The sequence below is a fragment of the Ipomoea triloba genome, chromosome 3 (genome assembly GCF_003576645.1).
Source record: "Ipomoea triloba cultivar NCNSP0323 chromosome 3, ASM357664v1".
NCBI lineage: Eukaryota > Viridiplantae > Streptophyta > Magnoliopsida > Solanales > Convolvulaceae > Ipomoea > Ipomoea triloba.
The window spans coordinates 25,633,644-25,652,394 of record NC_044918.1 but is presented as its reverse complement, the minus strand read 5'-3'; the positions used below and the strand labels follow the sequence as shown (position 1 = coordinate 25,652,394).

The window sequence follows — 18,751 nt, the reverse complement described above, 5'->3', positions numbered from 1 at the left end:
CTGCGTGCGGCAAGCATTTTCGGGTAGATTTCGACCGCAAGTCACTCCTTCGAATGAACGGTTGAATCTAAACCTAAATTAGTATAAAGAGGCAAGGAGTTCAGTAGTAAAATCGTCAAGTTTGTACAGAAAGAATTTCATTTATATTGTAAGCATCTCTGCGATGTCCTGCTGAGTTCTTATTGTTCCAATTCGAGGATTATGGAAGTTTGATTCTACAAGACCAGTAAGCTTTATTTAGCCTAAATTATTCTTTGCGCTTTATTATCTATATATATATCTTCTGTTATATTCATATATATGAATTATTGCTTGTTAATTGTTGCAAAAGGACCCATTGTTCAATTATCAAGTTATTAAATTGCTAGTTAGAACCTTGAATCCGTAATTGTTTAAGTGTTCTGATGTTGGTAGCAAATAGCACAATTTGATTATAACTGATTTTCAGTTTGTGTTATGAAGATATATAGTCTAGCTTAAATGAACCGAGCTTATGAGTTTGTTGGCTATGATTGGTATTCTTTCTAATTCGATTAATGCTGTTAGTAAATTAAATCCTAAGAGCTTGTTTAGGGTTGTTTATTAGCTAGGGAAGTAATCAAAGAGCTTGTTTTGATTACCGACGAAGTAAGGAAAGACAGATTGTTAGAGCTTGTTAATAACCATAACCAATCTAGTAAAGAGTAAAGTTAGTTTGGCTTGCATATCAATATCTATCTTGTTAGAATTAAATTGATATTATTCCTTGGGTTGGATACCATTTTCCATTGACATTTTCTTGATAATTATTTGCTATTTGAAATTATTTTCCATTTTTCATTTTATTATTGCTATTTAAGTTTCGATCCTCATTTCATTATTTATTAAATCTATTGCTAAAAATAAGTCTAACCAATCTCTGTGGATACGACCTTACTCATCGCTATTACAGTTCATAAGAGTAAGTATTTATTATTTGTTGGTTTCGACACCCATCACCCACAGTCACTATCTAAGGGTGGGCACGGAGTAAATCCTACACTGCGACCATAGCTGGCAAAAGATCATATGATGTTCGCACATATGCTGTCTATTTTGGTAAAGAACTAAAATTTAAGAAAAATGACAAGATTAGGTGTGTAGCTACATGTTCCCAAGATGGGTGTAGGTGGCAGGCAACATGTAGGAAAGATTCTGATGAAGGCAATTGGAAGGTGATTGCCTTGAATGGTGTTCATGAAAATTGTCCATGGGTGAATGATAACAAGTTGATAACTTCAAGATTAGTTGCAAATAGGTGGAAAAAACATATTGCTGGAAATAGTACTTGAAAGATAAATGAATTTAGAGAGACAGTCTGCACTAAAGATCACCATTCAATGAGGCAAGCATACAAGGCTTTGAAAATTGCTAAGGCTGAAATTAAGGGTGAAATTGAAGACAATTTCAATAAAATTTGGAGTTACTGTTTAGAAATGCAAAAAACTAATCCAAAGAGCACTTGTATGGTGAAGTTATCTTATCTTCAATATGAAGGAGGTAAAAGGAGATTCCTTAAAATGTATATATGTTGGGAAGCTTGTAGAGAGGGGTTCAAGCACTGTAGGCCACTCAATGGAATTTATGGTTGCCGTATTAAAGACAAAGCTGGTGGAATGATGCTTACTGCCATTGGTCTAGATGGTAATGAATGTATATTTCCAATTGCATATCCAATAGTTGAAGGTGAGAATAAAGAGTCTTGGTGTTGGTTTTTAGAGCTTTTGAGTAGGGACCTTAAAATATATTATGTGTCTCAACAAAATTATACATTCATGTCTGATAAGCAAAAGGGGCTTATTCCAACTTTTGAACAAGTGTTACCAATGGTTTCTCATAGGTTTTGTGTTAAGCATTTTCATGCTAACATGAAGGTAGCTGGGTTTGGAGGAATGGTAGTTAAAGATGCATTATGGAAAGCTGCTAGGGCCACAACTGTAACAACATTTTCACAAGTCATTAGGGAGTTAAAAGCATTAGATGTTCAGGCTTTTGAATGGTTGGGAGACAAGCATCCTTCTGAGTGGTCTAGGTCTCATTTCTCTACCGATGTTTAAGTGTGATGTCCTTGTTAATAACTTATGTGAATGTTTCAATCCACTTATACATTGCCTCGAGATTGTGAGGAAACATATTATGATGAGGTTATTTGCTAATAGACATCAAACAATTAAATGGACAAGAAAATTATGTCCTAATATTGCTAAGAAAGTTGAGGTTTTTGAGAAACAAGCTGGAGGGTATTAGGGATACCAGAGTACTGCAGTGTTATTTGAAGTCAAGAGGGCTTATGACCAACACCAAGTTAATCTATCTGCATAGACATGCTCATGTAGGAAGTGGGATCTGAATGGTATACCATGCAGGCATGTTATATGTGCTCTATGGCTTAAATATGGAAAGGTTCCACTATATGACTTTGTAGATCAATGCTATACAGTTGACACTTATTTAAAGGCATACTCTGGTGTTATCCGACCACCTAATGGCAGGGCCTCATGAGTGGCCAGAAACATCAAGAGAGCCTCCATTACCGCCTATCTTCAGTGCAAAGGTTAGAAGACCTAGAAAGTTGAGGAAAAAATCTACAGGTGAACTGACAAAGGATGGAATTCATATGTCTATAAAGCATGTCAGCTTTCATTGTTCAATATGCAAATAGAAAGGCCATAACTCAAGAAGGTGCCCTCGGGTAATTTTTGTCACTAACCAGTTTGCTTAGTCTTTATTATGTATGCAATGTGTCTGTATAATCTTTATTTGCCTGTATAATATAAGAGAGCTAAAGTGCCAAGAAAAGAGGCACAAGCTGAAGTGCCAAGAGAAAATCCACAACCTGAAGTGCCAAGAGAAGAACCACAACTTGAAGTTCCTGCAGAAGCTAAAGAAATCCCAATTGGTGAATTAGGATCAATTTCTATAGAATTGCAAGTTGTTGGTGATGGCTCCCAACTGCCATTTGAATGGCGAATTCGAGGTTGAAACTTAAAATACTAGACTTGGTGATGAGGATTGATTTAAACGCTAACATCTGATTATATTGATTTTTTTTTATAGTTGTACTTTGATTACTGTTGGAGACAATATAGAGCATACAATTGATGATGTCACTTTCATCCAAGGTATTAATAGATGATTGATTCATTTCTTATGTATAGTTGATCTTGTGGTTTTTGTATTCATAAAGGATTGATGTGTATAAGGATTGATTTCTATGCAGGACTTGATGGCATAGCAGTTGATAGCATTCAACAACAGGGAATGGATGACTTCACATGGGATAGCTCGGAAAAGAAGAAAAATGTCAAGCCATGTTAGCAAAAAAAAAAAAGTAGTTCATTCTCTACTAAAGTCAAATCCAAACAAGTGTGCACCTCCAACCAAATCTAAGGGGAAGAAATTATTGGGACGGACCAAAGCAAGGAAGTACAACACAAGGTCAACTATGATGCATAAGACCAAACTTTCAAAAACCAGTGCAGATTGTCCAATTGATATAGACTAGATTTAAATGACCACTTTTTTGTGAAGGAGTGATGGTTTTTGATGTATGGATGACAATTTAGAATTGTGAATGTTAACTTAGAATGAACTACTGCTTGTGAATGTAAACTTAGCATTGTATCCAAACAATTGCCCTTTTTGATGTATGGATGATAATTGACATTGTGCTAGTAAATTTTGCAGTTGATAACTTATAGTTTTCCATTTAACTTTTACATTCTACTAGTGAATTAACCATTGCCATTTAACCATTCATTGAATTAACCTTTACATTCTGCAGTCATTACAGTCACACTAATACATTGCCATTTAACCATTCATTGCTGATAGGGATAAATTCTCGATCTACGTAGCCCGGTATGACATTACCGGTCTAAGTATAAATACCGGTCTATTTAGACCTACCGGTCTATTGTTATGTGTTACCCCTGACCACCTGCCCGGTCTAGGCAGGTCGGTCAGGTATGTCACCCGACCTACTTGAGTCCGAGCGCTAAACCCCTCGAGACCGTGGTTGACTTTGGTAATCGGGTGTCCCGATCTCTGCTGGGGGATACTCACTATAAAGTCTTGACCCGTTCGGGGGCTTCCATCTGGCCTTCACCCGTAAGGTCGTATTTAGGACCGGTGCATGCTTGACACGCGTAGCGCATGCCGCCGGCCATGAACCTGTCCCCAAGGTTCCCGATAAAAAGCGCATTTAATGCTAGCGGAAGGACTTTTGGCTGTTTCTACTATACAATAGTCAAAGAGACCGGGAACCTCTGACCCACTGTCACGTAGACCAGATTCTCCTAGGGTATTCTGTATTGTACCCGTTTTAATATTAATAAAGAGTATTTCTACCCGTGTTTCGGTATATTACGTATTCCGGTATATTAGTCTATCATTTTGGTGTCGTCCGTGGGGACCGACTAGTAAAGCCGACCTTTACTGTCGCACTTCGGTCTCCTACCATGTATCCTTATATGGATTACTTCGTCGCTGCCAACCAGGAGCAGGAAGCACCCTCCGACCTTCGGTCACGACTGAGCTCTCGAGAAGAGCCGAACAACATGGTTGGGGTGCCGCCACCCGACCTAGTCAACGTTATCCGGCAACCGCAAGCTTTCCCTATCCCTGTAGAGCCAGGCCCCTATCAATACCCAGCGTACTCGGTTGACCCGAACATGCAATGGTGGCCTAATTCCCCTCGTTTTTACGCGCAACCATTCGCTCAACCATTCCTGTTCCAACCAATACCGCCCATTCAACCCTAGGTTCCTCAACCCAAGACTACTACGATTGAGGCCGCTACGACCGCTACACCCGGGCTACGAAGAGCTCAGTCCGGGAGACGTTCAATGTCCTTCCGATTGCACAAATCGATCCCCGCGTGACGCCCGGCACTCTCCCGGTTAAGCGGTACGGGAGCACCGCGCCTTGCTGACCGCGAAGAACAGCCGAGGGCGAGCGCTTTTGATCGGATAAATCCTCTAGTTCGGCGAAGGTCGGGAGCGGTAGAAGGGGGACGCATGTCGCTGGATCTGCTAGTGCCTAGTGACGGAGACTCTAGCAAGGCTAACTCCTCTAACTCCCGGCATCACAAGCACCGAAGCAACGCCCGATAGTCCGGTCTCTCTCGAGGAATACTCGATCAAGTGCAGGCGGAATTTAACAGGTGGAAGCCGGAACAGGGCGACAACAGATCATCCGACAGAGCCAGCAATCTGCTAAGAACGCCTTTCACTCAGGAGATCATGAGCCAGCCCTACCCCATCGACCTACGAGTACCGGGTGATAAGGATTACAGTGGGCCATCAGATCCTGAACAGCATGTTAACTTGTATTACGGCAACATGCTTATGATGGGAGTCTCGGAGGCCGTCATGTGTCGGGCTTTCTACTCCACAGTGACTGGTAGGGCGACCGAATGGTTTAGAACCTTGGAATCGGAATCCATTTCCAATTTTCGAGAACTAGCCCGGAGATTCGTTCAGCGTTTCGCAATATCCAAAATGGTAAAGAAACATTTCTCCCACCTCGAGAATGCCAAACAGTTGGAGGGTGAGCCGCTCCCCGTCTTTATCAAGCGATGGAAAATCGCGATGACCGAAATCAAGCCAATTGATGATGGGACAGCGACGAATCTACTGTTATCCTCCTTGCGGGCTGGAAACCTATACTAGGACTTGATCCACCGACCACCGCTCTGTTATGAAGACGACGTGCGCAGAGTAGCTGACCACGCCACCGCTACGGAGGCAAACTCGGCTAAAAGGTTGATGGAGACGGGGGGACTGAGGAAAGATCAGAGACGCCCGAATGACCCAAGCCAGAAAGACCGAGACGGAAACCCGGTCTGCACCCCTTTGAGCAAACTAGTGGCGAAGGTATTGCAATATGCCCAGGCTTGTCATATGATACAGTTGCTCGCGCCATCGGAAGACGGACCTAACAAGGACATGTATTGCGCGTACCACCGCAACCGGGGACACGACACTGAGGAATGCCATGTTTTGAAGGGCCTGATCAATGATTTGTTACAGACCGGCGAGTTGGCTCAGTTCATCGAGAAGAAGAAGAAAGGTCGTCGGGGATGGAAAAAGTTCTTCAAGAAGTCAGACAAAGATAAAAAGGAGAAAGACCCCGAGCAAGATCGAGAGCCTCCGCCGTCCGGGTCGAAGTAGGTCATTCATGTTATTTTCGGAGGACCGGAGGGCGGTGATAGTGTTGAGGGGCGTCGTAATTGGGCCCGGGATTTGCACGTCAGCCTTGTTGAAGAGGCCAACCCCGAGAAAAGGCCGAAGTTGGAGCCGATTACTTTCACAGACCAGGATCTACCGACTAGTGCAGATTGTGCAACCGAGGCCTTGGTCGTGACCATAGACATCAACGGCGCTGATGTCCAAAGGGTAATGGTGGACACCGGGTCAAGCATAGTAAATGTCATGTATCTGGAGGTCTTTAAGAAACTTCAGCTGGACCGATCTAAGTTGGCCCCGGTCAGAACCCCATTATCTGGTTTCACGGGGCCATGGTACACTCGGAGGGAGTTGTCCGCCTGCCGATAGAGGTCAGGGCTGCCCCCAAGTCACTCAGAGTAATGATGGAATTCGTTGTAGTTGACCTCGCCTGTGTTCACAACGTGATATTGGGAAGACCGGGAATCTCGCAGTTAGGGGTCATCATTTCCATGCCGCACCTCTGCATAAAGTTTCAGACCCGGGAGGCGTAGGTGTGGTGAGAGGCGATCCCTAGTCGGCCAGGCGCTTTTATGTCCGGGCAGTTCAAAAGCAGGACGCTAGCACGTCCAAGGTAAACACCATCACCAAGAGAAGAGATGACGACCGGGGTGAGCAGCCGAGCCGTCCGAAGAAGTCGAGGAAATTGCTTTATCTAATTCCCGGCCTGACCAGACGGTAAAGATCGGCACAACGTTGAGTCAGGACCTTAGGTAGGCTATCTTGGTCGTTCTCCTAGAATATGCGGATATATTTTCTTGGGGGCCCGAAGACATGCCGAGGATTGACCGTCAAATCATCTGTCACCATTTGGCAGTACGGTCGGGATCGAGACCGGTTAAACAGAAGCAAAGACATTTGTCAAGTGGAATACCTGTCAACAAACTTACTAAATACTTGCAATTGTCCCCCAACTACTGTAAGGCATCATCATTCACAATAGGAGGTCGTGTACCAGTAGCAGATAAATCACCACTTTGATCTTTTGTTTTCTTATTATCTCTGTTGGTAAATTCTACAAATATAAAAGTGTAATTTTACTACCATTTTAAATATAAACGATGAAAACTAACTTAATAACTAAATATAAGAATGTATACCTCATCCAAAAAGACTAAATGCACAGGCCATTGTACAAAATTACCAACGATATGTGCTATAGTGGCATACTCCAGAGTTGGCATGGGGAGATTAAATTGTTCTACCCCATCAACCACTTCATCGACCCAAACTTTAACACAATTAAGGAACAATGGTTTATTATGCACTATAACCCCGTCTGTACTTGGGTGAACCATACCCTTTGCAACAACAGTTGGTGTGACACCAACATCGGGACATACTGCTAGTGAACACCTTTTAGGACTCTATTATTAAAAAAACGTGTGTTAATCTTAATCTAACAAGAAATGATATTTTGATATATGAAATAACTTTTGATATTACCTTAATTGTTGTAATTGGATATGTGTCAACTGAATGACAACTGCTACGAGTAGGCGGTAGATCACAAAGCGGTGGATCATAAGGGGTGTAGACACTTTGAGGAGTTCCAACCGGGACCCCTATCTTCTCAAATTCTTACAATTGCAACAAGGACACACAATATAATCTTTCGCCTTTTTACTCCTATTTTCTTCAGCATATTGTATAAACTCTTGAACCCAACCCCTTGCACATATTTGAATGTAGTGCGGTTTTCATACATCCAACGCCGATCCATATCTATCAATTCATAAAATGGTACTCTAAGTACTATATATGAAGATATGGATACGCAATGATGGATGTATTTATAAACGACATTAGGTTATTTGCATTGAAATCAAATTACCTAATTCGTAATCAAATTAAAATACCTATATAATCAAAGTATACCTAACTCATCAAATTTTATACCTACTCATCATCAAATTCAATCTAAATCATCAAACTAAATAATTCATATTATATAATATACCTAACAAATCAAATACCTAATTTGTCAAATTACATAGCTAATTCATCCAAGTAAACAAATTACTAATCACAAGTGGTAGCTAGGTCAATTCTTAAAAATAATAAATATAAATATTTTAATACAATATTTGGAGTTAAACATTAGAATATAAATTTGGAAGCAATAAAAAAATCTTTTTTTTTTCTCTTAGCATATTTCTTATGAGGTTAATGTTATTATCTACATATATATGTGGAAGGTTAATTTCTTATGAGGTTGGGTAATTCAAGGGAAATAATTATTGGAAATAAAGAATATTCCTTTAATGTAATATAAATTTTATATAATATTATTTATATAACTTATTATTATTTTTTATGAATTGTATTTTCTATTTAATAAACATTAATATTTTCAAATCAACACATTTGACAAATAAGAGACTAGAACATTCTGCTACCACATCTGAGAACTCGAGATCTAGGTTGAATGAATAGATCGCGTTCCTTCATCACACGTGCACCGTGCACGGAGGAAGACTCGCCACACATCCACTCGCGTCGCCCACTATTATGGCCTGCAGGGGTTGGCAACCTTGTCCGTGGCTACTGAGCCCTGGCCAAGCACAAACCAGTCATGCATCGCCTCGTCTATCCACACCATGATAGGGGGTTGGTCCTCCACAACTCTCCTCCACTTTATTTGAAATTTGCAAAATGTCTGATCTGATTTCTTCAGTTTATTTGATTCTAATTCTTTTTTACTTTTATACAAAGTGTCTACATTTACTAAAATTTATTACAATCGCTATGTATTTGATTCCAATTATCATTCTTAAGCCATACACGTCTTAAAAGATCCGGATTGCATAGTAATTGGTGAGCCTGACTGCCACCAAGCAACAGAATCCTGCTTCACATACTGCATGTTGATATAACCATTAATATATATATAGGTGGTGGGGAATGCCCCTATTCTTCTAATTTTATTTATGGCCCCGCCAGGCAAGATTCTCCTTTGGCAGAACACAAATTAATTTTCGCCAGGCAAGATTCTCCTTTGGCAGAACACAAATTAATTTTGAAATGGCAAGATTCTCCTTTGGCAGAACACAAATTAATTTTGAAATGATCGAATTCATATAGAATGGTAATATTCATAGATGGATAGTAATGTGGTCTTTAATTAATTTGCTCAAATGATCGAATTCATATAGAATGGCAATATAATTGTGGTCAGTTTTTTCACAAAGCAACATATGTACAAATTAAAATACGGTTCCCTAATCTGCTCAACAGGAACCGTATGTACTGCAGTTAGCTAGCTAGCCATAGCATCAATATATATTTGTGTGTGAGTGCAGGCGCGCGTGTTTGTGTATATATATATATATATATATATATATATTCTATTTTATACCTAATATATATTTTTATATTTACAATACAATCGCAAGTATATATAATTACCAAACTCTAACCCTTCACCTCCAAAATCTCATTCTATATTATGATTCAACTATAAACATTGCTACTAATCCTGCTGTATGTATTCGTATTGTTTAATTTTTTTATTAATTGTTCTTACTGTCATAATAATTAATGAAATATTGCAACTTAATTATGTGAGTTGATTGTTTATTATTTATGATATTATATAGGATAACAAATAATAATACAATTGAACTTAGGTATTTTTTGTAATATTTTTACAGGTATACTTTAAAGGACTTAAAAATGGAGACCTTAAATAGGTTCAAAGCCTATTTATCATCTATTTTGAAGCCTTTTTAAAAGCTTATATGTTAAATAGGCTTTTAAAAAAGTTTCAGGCCAGGCCAAGCCAACTGTAGGCTCAGGCTTGAGCCTTAAAAAAAGTCTACATGCAGGTCTAGGCCTAGGCTCAGGCTCTAGATTTTTATAGCAGGCCCAGGCCCAAATTTCTAAAGCTCGGCTCAGCCTAGTCTATTTTCACCCCTAGTCGCCACGCGACTGACCCCGGGTCCACGTGCCCTCCCCGGAGCAAAAATGCTCCGTCCATGCTCCGTACCCGATCCTAATTATTCCATAAATTTGATTCTAATTCTTTTTTTACTTTTAAACAAAGTGTCTACATTTACTAAAATTTATTACAATCGCTATGCATTTGATTCCAATTATGATTCTTAAGCCATACACCTCTTAAAAGATCCGGATTGCATAGTAATTGGTGAGCCTGACTGCCACCAAGCAACAGAATCCTGCTTCACATACTGCATGTTGATATAACCATTAATATATATATATAGGTGGTGGGGAATGCCCCTATTCTTCTAATTTTATTTATGGCCCCGCCAGGCAAGATTCTCCTTTGGCAGAACACAAATTAATTTTGAAATATATCTTACCTCTTATTAATCAACCAAGATATATAGAATAGTAATAGTCATAGATGGATACATATGTGGTCTTTAATTAATTTGCTCAAATAATGATCGAATTCATATAGAATGGTAATATAATTGTGGTCAGTTTTTTCACAAAGCTACATATGTACAAATTAAAATATGGTTCCCTAATCTGCTCAACACGAACCGTATGTACTGCAGTTAGCTAGCTAGCCATAGCATCAATTAGGCCATGGAAGAGCTCAATTGGTCAAGGGTAAAAATTTAAGAACAATGACGCAGAATAGAGCTAGTCTTATCCGTGACAGTGTAGAAGTAAGTTCTCAAAGTGAGGGGCTCTTTGTTCATGGTAGGGTCGGGGTGTGGGACTCTTAGGATTGGAAATTCAACCTTTTGGCAATAATTAGGCCATGGAAGAGAGCTTTTCCAGCAACGCCATTCTAACACAAATCAAATATCTATACACCTCCTTTACTTTTCCCTGTAAGGGTTTAAGCCCATTTTCCAATTCATCGCAACTCCTCTTCAATTCTTCTACTCTCACCCTAAGCTTACTACAGTCTTGAGATCTCATCAATTCTTGGCGTAATTCCTGAGCTAACCACACTGTGTTTTGTAGCTCCCGGACCTGCAAACTCTTCTTAGTCTCTTTCTTGAGGTTGTTTCTTAACTCTTGCAACAAAGACAGCCACGAGTGGTACGAGGAATACGGGGTTGCCGCTCGACTGATCTGTACTGTCGTGTTATGCCCATTCCGATGTTTTAACTTGAATGACAGTGCACTGTCGAGAATTTCAAATATTGTTGAAGTAACCAATGACGATCCATCCAAAATCTCCTCTAACTCGGATCTTACGACGTATTTGTTTTTCGTTGCTCTCGAGTTCATACGCTGATGTTGAACAATTCTCTTGAAACTTGGAATAAGCGAGGAAATTGTAGAGTTTGTCATTTTGCAGCCGCTTTCTCTTCCCAGTAACAGTTTGTTGGCACGCGCAACCGCGATTGAAGTAGGAGCTTCGAGGCAGTGAAGAGCCAACCTCAAAGATTTCACGTACTCGCAAACGTTGTCCAGCTTGTCCCCCAACTCATTGCAGGCATCCAACAGATCAATGCTGTTCTCCTCCAGATACCGTTCGATGGCTTCGCGATCCGACGGCTGGGCAAAGGTGGAGGATGTGGGCAGAGATTGGTGGGCGAGCTTTTGGGTGGCCACTAAAGCATCGAGTGCATGAGCTAGAAAGGACACGGTGATCACGCAATCATTAGGAGAAGATGATGATAATAATAAGGTTTTAAGGTTTGAAGTGAGGTGCTGATTGAATAAGGTTTGGATTGGAAATGGAAGCACCAAGGAAGAGGAGCTCGATAGCCTCAACGAGAGGTTTGCCAACATCTTCATGGTTACCTTCTGCCCTCGATCGCCTGCTTAGCTTCTTTCTTTAAGCTCCCTGTCGCATCAAACCTCGTTTATATATATCCCAACTGTACCCAATTATTGGCAAAACTACTTGGGAATTGAAAATAAATCCTCCATTAATTTAGGCAAAAATTTGTCTGTTGCCATGACACGTGTCAGATGGTAGATAACTGGGTGCATAAATACGACAATTTAAATAATAATAATAAACAAAAAAAAAAAAAACAAGAAGTTATCATTAGTAACCATTAATTTTTATAGTAAATAGTATCACAATTTCGTATTACAATATTTATCATGAGTAACGATTTATTTTTAATTCAAATTGAACGAGTATTATTACAATTTCTTTTATGAGTAACATTTCAAGTATAAGTATTATAATATTTATATTATAATTACACTTTGTAAATATCACAATTTCAATTATATTATAAATATTATACTCCGTAATAGTTATCATTATTAACAATTATTTTATTCTAAATAGTATTACAATTTCACATATAAATATTACAATATCTATTATAAGTAACCATTTATCCTTTTCAAATTAATATTAAATTTTTGTAATAAATATTATAATTTCTATCCTAAATAACAAACAATTATCATAAATTTGATTCATGACACGGTCACACAATTGTACGTGTGACTCTTAAATTTATATGGTGCCCAATATGTAAGGATGTTCAATTCCATCAATGTATCTCATGTGGACTAATCAAAATGTGGGTAGGTATATTAGATTTTTTTTTTGGGTTGGCCTAATTATGAGTAAACAGTTTGAGCTGTAACGGTTGGCGTGGTTTGTTGATAGACTCACACGTATTCCTACTTAACCTTTTCTTTATGGGTTTCATAAAAATTATAATTGTATAGTAAAAACCGGTAATTGTCCCTCTGCTGCTGTCTTCATGTGACTTTTAATTTTTTAATTGAAATAAAATCGTATACGTGGTGGTGACTGTTAGCAAAATTAAGCGACCCTCCATGCAACCCATCCAAATGGAACGTTTGGATAGATGAACTAATAATTAAATGAAATTCGCAGATGCCATTTGGAATTAACGAAAGGCAAAATAGTGTGAGGAGGAGATGAATGATATAATAATTGGGATTTCTTGTTTTTGAACTGAGAGTATCAAAACTATATAAAGGTTTTCGGTAATTTAAATATTGATTGTGTGCAGGGTGGTGCAAGATATATGGTACGGTGTGGCAAACCCGCAGCCTTACACCTGGCTAGCAGATGTACACTAAATCTGCTTATTTCGCCTCGTGGTTTGCCACGTTTCTACCTTAGCTTCTCGAATTTCATTCAATTATGAGTCACTCATAATATCAATCTTACACTAGATTCGTTGTTTCTGCTACTGCTAACATATATATATATATATATATATATATATATATATATATATATATATATATTGTTAGGTTCTTAAGTCTTAACTCCAACCTGATGTAATTGACTGATTTATTATGGCAAATTAGATAAGGTTATGTGTCTATTAGTGTTAATAGTGATCCAGTAGACTCTACATCAGAGAGTCTGAGTTATATCCGTTGAAGCTTCGCCGACCTATTCTTGCTGAGCTAACCAGAGCGGTTATCGGCAAAGAGGTGATATTACAAGAAAGTCCTCGTCAATTAGACACCTCAAAGGGTATCATGGAAATTAAGGAAGGAAGATTCAAATATGAGGGATTACCATATTGTTATCAAAGTCAGAGTTCTATATAAAGGTGGGAGATGGTGCAAGAGATATAGATGACATATTATCGATTGAAAGAAAGTAACCATATTCTCATAGCTCTAAAGTGTTCGACTCTGACCATCATCGTCTTCTCAAGCAATTAAAGATCTGGAGTTTCGGAAATTGAATATCTTGAGAAGGCAAAAGCGTTTGATGCTTAAATTGCTGACATAGAGGCCATGCAACTGAGGATCAGTGAAGGGTGAGTCATCAAGACGGACTGCATCAGAGTAGCTCTCCAACAAGGGGACTTGGTTGGATTTCTGAAGCGTAGATCTCCGGTCTTGGCAATCCATTGTAAGCCTAGGTCAGTCGGGTAGATACCTTGTGAGGGATCACATGGGTGAGAACGTTTTCTCTTACCTTCTGTACGTTAGCTGTTGAGTATAGTGGATTGGACGAACTGTAACCGTCCCCTAGACGTAGATACTGAGGTATCAAACTAGGTTAACAATACCTTCTGTCTTAGTTTCTGTGTTTACTGTGACCGTTCCCCAGACGTAAATACTGAGGTACCGAACTTGATACCTTCTATACATTGCATGATCTGAGTAAAATAATAATCAAGATTCATAACTGATAAATTTAGTATAGATAAAGCAAATCTATCATATTACATAGAATATTAGGATAAGCGAAATTCAATTGGTACCAGAGCTTTTAAGTCTATATATTGATTTGATCATTTAGGAATTTACTATTTCGCAAGATTTCTTGATATTTTTGTCTAATTATCGCGATATTATAGTATAGGTATGTGTAGTCTGCTTTCTTAGTTCTCTGACTAACAAATGGATAGTAATATGAAACCTCCTGAGTTGGATGGCACGAATTATGCATTCTAGAAAGCCAAAATGAAAATTTATCTATAAGCTCAAGGTACAAGGGTATGGCAAATGGTGATCACAGGTTGGGAACCTCCAAAGGTCAACAACGATAACGGTACAACAGCCATCAAACTAGAGATAGACTAGACCGACGAAGAAATTAATAGGTCAGACTACAACAATAAGGTACTAAACTCCATCATTGGTTCGCTTCACGAATCCGTCTTCCCTCTTGTCACTGGTGTGCGAGAAGCCAAGAAAGCGGGAAAATCCTAGAAACTAGATTTGAAAGAACAAATGATGTTAAACAGTCGAAACTTCAGATGGTGTTAAGTGAGTTTGAAGCATTAAGAATGAATAAGGAAGAGACAATCATTGATTTCCACAGTAGTATAGGGTGCAAGATCTAATGAACCGAGCCTCAATCTTGGGTAAACCATTCTCTAAGTCACGAGTGGTAAAGAAGATCCTACAATCTCTCCCTAAGCGATTTCGAATGAAGCTGACAGCAATTCAGAAGAATCAATGATGGGAAAAGAAACCGGTTGGTGAACTGATGGGTAGCCTAAACACTTATGAGCTTCAAGTCCTCGTTGATGAAAACCCTAGTTCTATCGAAAAGGGTAAATTAGTCGCATTCTCTGCTGATCATGAAAACGATTCTGATAATGACGATCTTGATGATGAATCTTTGGTCCTTCTAACGATAAATTTCAAAAAGATACTCAAGGGATTCAATCAAAGAAATCAGGATCAGACAGGAAGAAATCAGTATAGACAACGAAATCAGATGAATCAGAAAAATGCTCCTAACTTCACTGGTTCAAAAACTGGACAATCCTCTAGGTCTAGACAACATAAGAACTCTCCATAAACCTCATCTAAATGTTTTAATAGATCAATTCTGGATTCAGTGTAGAGAATGTGAAGGGTATGGACACATTCAAGTTGAATGTCCTATCTATCTGAAAAGAAAGAAATTTATGTCAGCCACTACCTTGAGTGATGAAGATGAAGGAGAAGCAGACCAGCTGACTGATGAAAGTACTGGTAACTTTGTGGCATTTCTTGCGTCAGCTAATGATTTAACTGACTCAGATGAAGAAGATTATGTTTTCAGATGACTTTGAGGAAAGGCACTGTAAGTTGGAATTGGAATACGCCAAACTTGTGTCTAGCTGAGAACATCTTGTCAAGACTAACAGGAAACTAAATGAGGATCTGAAGCAATCTGAAAGTAAAGTTAAACAGCTGAGTGTTGACATTCTTATGAAAGATAACTTGGTAAATCAGTTCAAGGTTTGAGAAGGTAAGCTAATGAAGGAAATGGAGGAATTAAAGCGCAACATTAAAATGATAACTAATACAAAAACTCTAATAAGATACTAGATTCTGGCATAAAGGCATCCAACAACAGGACTTGATTAGGGTTCGAAAGAACTTTACCTACAAAGAAATATACAGTGTCTGTTAAGGGATCAACTTCTGACTCAACCTCAACTCTGACAGAAGCTCCACTAACGCAATCCTTGTACTCAAAATACAAGGGAAGATATGTCAGATTGAAGAAATATAATCCAATTTGTCATTACTGCCACATTAGAAGACATACACGACCAGAATGCTACATCTTCTACAGGGATCAAAGAGATGAAAAGTATCGTATAAAGAACATAACTCTCTGCAATAGACAGATATGGGTTAGAAAGACTAACATGATATGTTATCCCACAATTGTCTTGTCAGTTGCCTTAACTAAGTCTTGATGGTACTTTGACAGTAGTTGTTCCAGACATATGACAGGAAATGTTAGTTATCTAAGCAATGTTATCTCTCACAGTGGATCAGGCAGATTTGGAGATGGACATAAAGGAAAAATCAATGGAATAGGTACACTGAATGTGCCTAGTCTACCTCATCTGGATGATGTCTTGTTAGTTCAAGGTCTCAAAGCAAATCTTATAAGTATCAGCCAACTATGTGACCAAAACTGGAACATGTGCTTCAATAAAGATCAATGCCAACTACTTGAAAAGTCGAACCACACTGTGATGGAAGAAGGTACACGATCTTTTGATAATTGCTATATTTTATCAACTGATTTTACATGTAACAAGACTAAGTCAGAAGAATCAAAGTTGTGGCACAAACGACTAGGGCATATGAATTATCGAGACATGGATAGACTTATCAAGCTTGAAGCAGTTTGAGGAATACCCAAGATGAAGGTTGATCATGATAGAGTTTGTGGAGCATGTGCTATGGCCAAACAGACCAGGGCATCTCATAAGGCTGTCAAAGTTATACTCACTGAGCGTTGTCTGGAGTTGGTGCGCATAGACTTAATGGGGCCAACCCAGACGGAAAGCATAGGAGGTAAAAAGTATATATGTGTATGCGTTGATGATTACTCATTATTTTTCTTGGTTGCTTTCTTAAGGGAAAAGTCAGAGGCCTTTGATGCATTTAAAAGTCTATGCCTTCGGTTACAAAAAAAAAAAAAGAAAAAGATGAACCTATTGTCAAAATTATACGACTGAGGAGTGATCATGAGAGAGAATTCGAAAACTCTCTTTATTCATATTTTTGTTCAGCAAATGGGATTGCTCATGGATTTTCTGTTCCACGCACTGCCCAACAGAATGAGATAGTTGAAAGAAAGAACATGACCCTTCAAGAAATGGCCCGTGTCATGCTAAATGCCAGTCGCTTACCACAACGATTTTGGGCTGAAGCAGTTCATACTGCATGTCACACAGTAAACCTAATCTACCTAAGACCTGGCACAAGCAAAACACCATACGAGCTATGGAAGGGTAAGAAGCCTAACCTTAAATATTTTCATGTGTTTGGTACTAAGTGCTTTATTCTTGCTGACCTAGAAGAATGGGGAAAATTTGAGTCTAAAAGCGACTAGGGAGTGCTCTTAGGACACTCGCCAAATAATCGGGCTTTTAAAGTGTATAATAGGAAATCTCAGGTGATTATGGAAACAATACATGTCATAATTGATGATGAACCTGAAGAGTCAAATAGTCAAACTACTTCAAAAGTTATTCCTACCTCTAAGTCAGACATACTACCAAAGTCAACGGATACCGCAGAGGGCACTGAACAGGAACCTAAGCCAGAGGATGAACTACCAGAAATCAGTATTGAAGAGGAATAAGAATCTCAATCCATCCCTGACAAGAATGGAAGAGATATTCCAACCAGAATAAAGAAAAATCATCTTCTTATTGAACTTGCAAAGTCAGAAATAACCTGATTGAACTTGCAAGTTTCTCTTGCAACACTTCAAAGATAGAGCCTAAAAATGTAAAAGAGGCTCTTCAAGATGATTTCTGGATCAAGGCAATGCAGGAAGAACTGAGTCAGTTTGATAGGAACCAAGTCTGGGACTTAGTTCCTAAACCAGAAGGAGTTAGACATTAATCAGTTAAACTCTGTGTGTGATATTGTCCCTCTACTACAAGAAGTGGGTCTAATGACAACTGTCGAAGATGTTGGTCTATATTCTAAACCGTTGGTCAATGAATTCTACTGCAACATCACTGAAACTATCAAGGATATCCATTCCAAAAAGTTTCACAAGATCTTTATTAGAGGAAAATGGTACAACTTCAGTCCTAAAGTGATAAACAGCTATTATGGTCGAGACTGTTCTGAAGATGACAAAATCACTTATTGGGATCTGGTAGCAAAGAAACTCACTGGGGGAGTTACAACACAATGGTCATCTTTTGAATCTGATGTTCTCTACAGTGCTAACTTATCTTCAAAATTTGTGATCTTGCATAGGATATCAACCTACAACTGGCTTCCATCTGCTCACCACTATACAATTTCAAAGGAGTTGGCTGGATTTCTATACATGATTAGAACTAAGAAGAAGTTTAATCTAGACCACAATATATTTGAGCATGCCATATCCTTTGTCAATCCCAAAGAACAAAAGGCAAAATTGTCTTTTCCAAATATGATCTATGAAATTCTTACTGCACAGGGATTGAAGCCTGAAGGAAATGAGATTGTTCGATCATTGTTGATGTATAAAGTTGATGAAAGGCTACTGGGCGGAAAACATGTAAAGGATGTTAAACCAGTGACAAAAATTGAAAAAATTCCTATGACTGATCAAGATGAATCATTGCTCACCCCCTATGTTCGCGATC

At 38.7% G+C, this 18,751-nt stretch overlaps 2 protein-coding genes across 2 annotated transcripts; one reads left to right on the top strand and one right to left on the bottom strand.

Moving 5' to 3' along the window:
* Nucleotides 1-5,786: 5,786 nt before the first annotated feature.
* Nucleotides 5,787-6,575, top strand: LOC116013134. Its single transcript, XM_031252788.1, has 2 exons — nt 5,787-6,187; nt 6,275-6,575. Exons 1-2 carry the CDS (start codon nt 5,787-5,789, stop codon nt 6,573-6,575), a joined length of 702 nt encoding a protein of 233 aa, XP_031108648.1.
* A 4,398-nt stretch (nt 6,576-10,973) lies between these two features.
* Nucleotides 10,974-11,972, bottom strand: LOC116013133. The gene has a single exon (XM_031252787.1). The coding sequence runs from the start codon at nt 11,970-11,972 to the stop codon at nt 10,974-10,976; it is 999 nt and encodes a 332-aa protein (XP_031108647.1).
* Nucleotides 11,973-18,751: the final 6,779 nt, after the last annotated feature.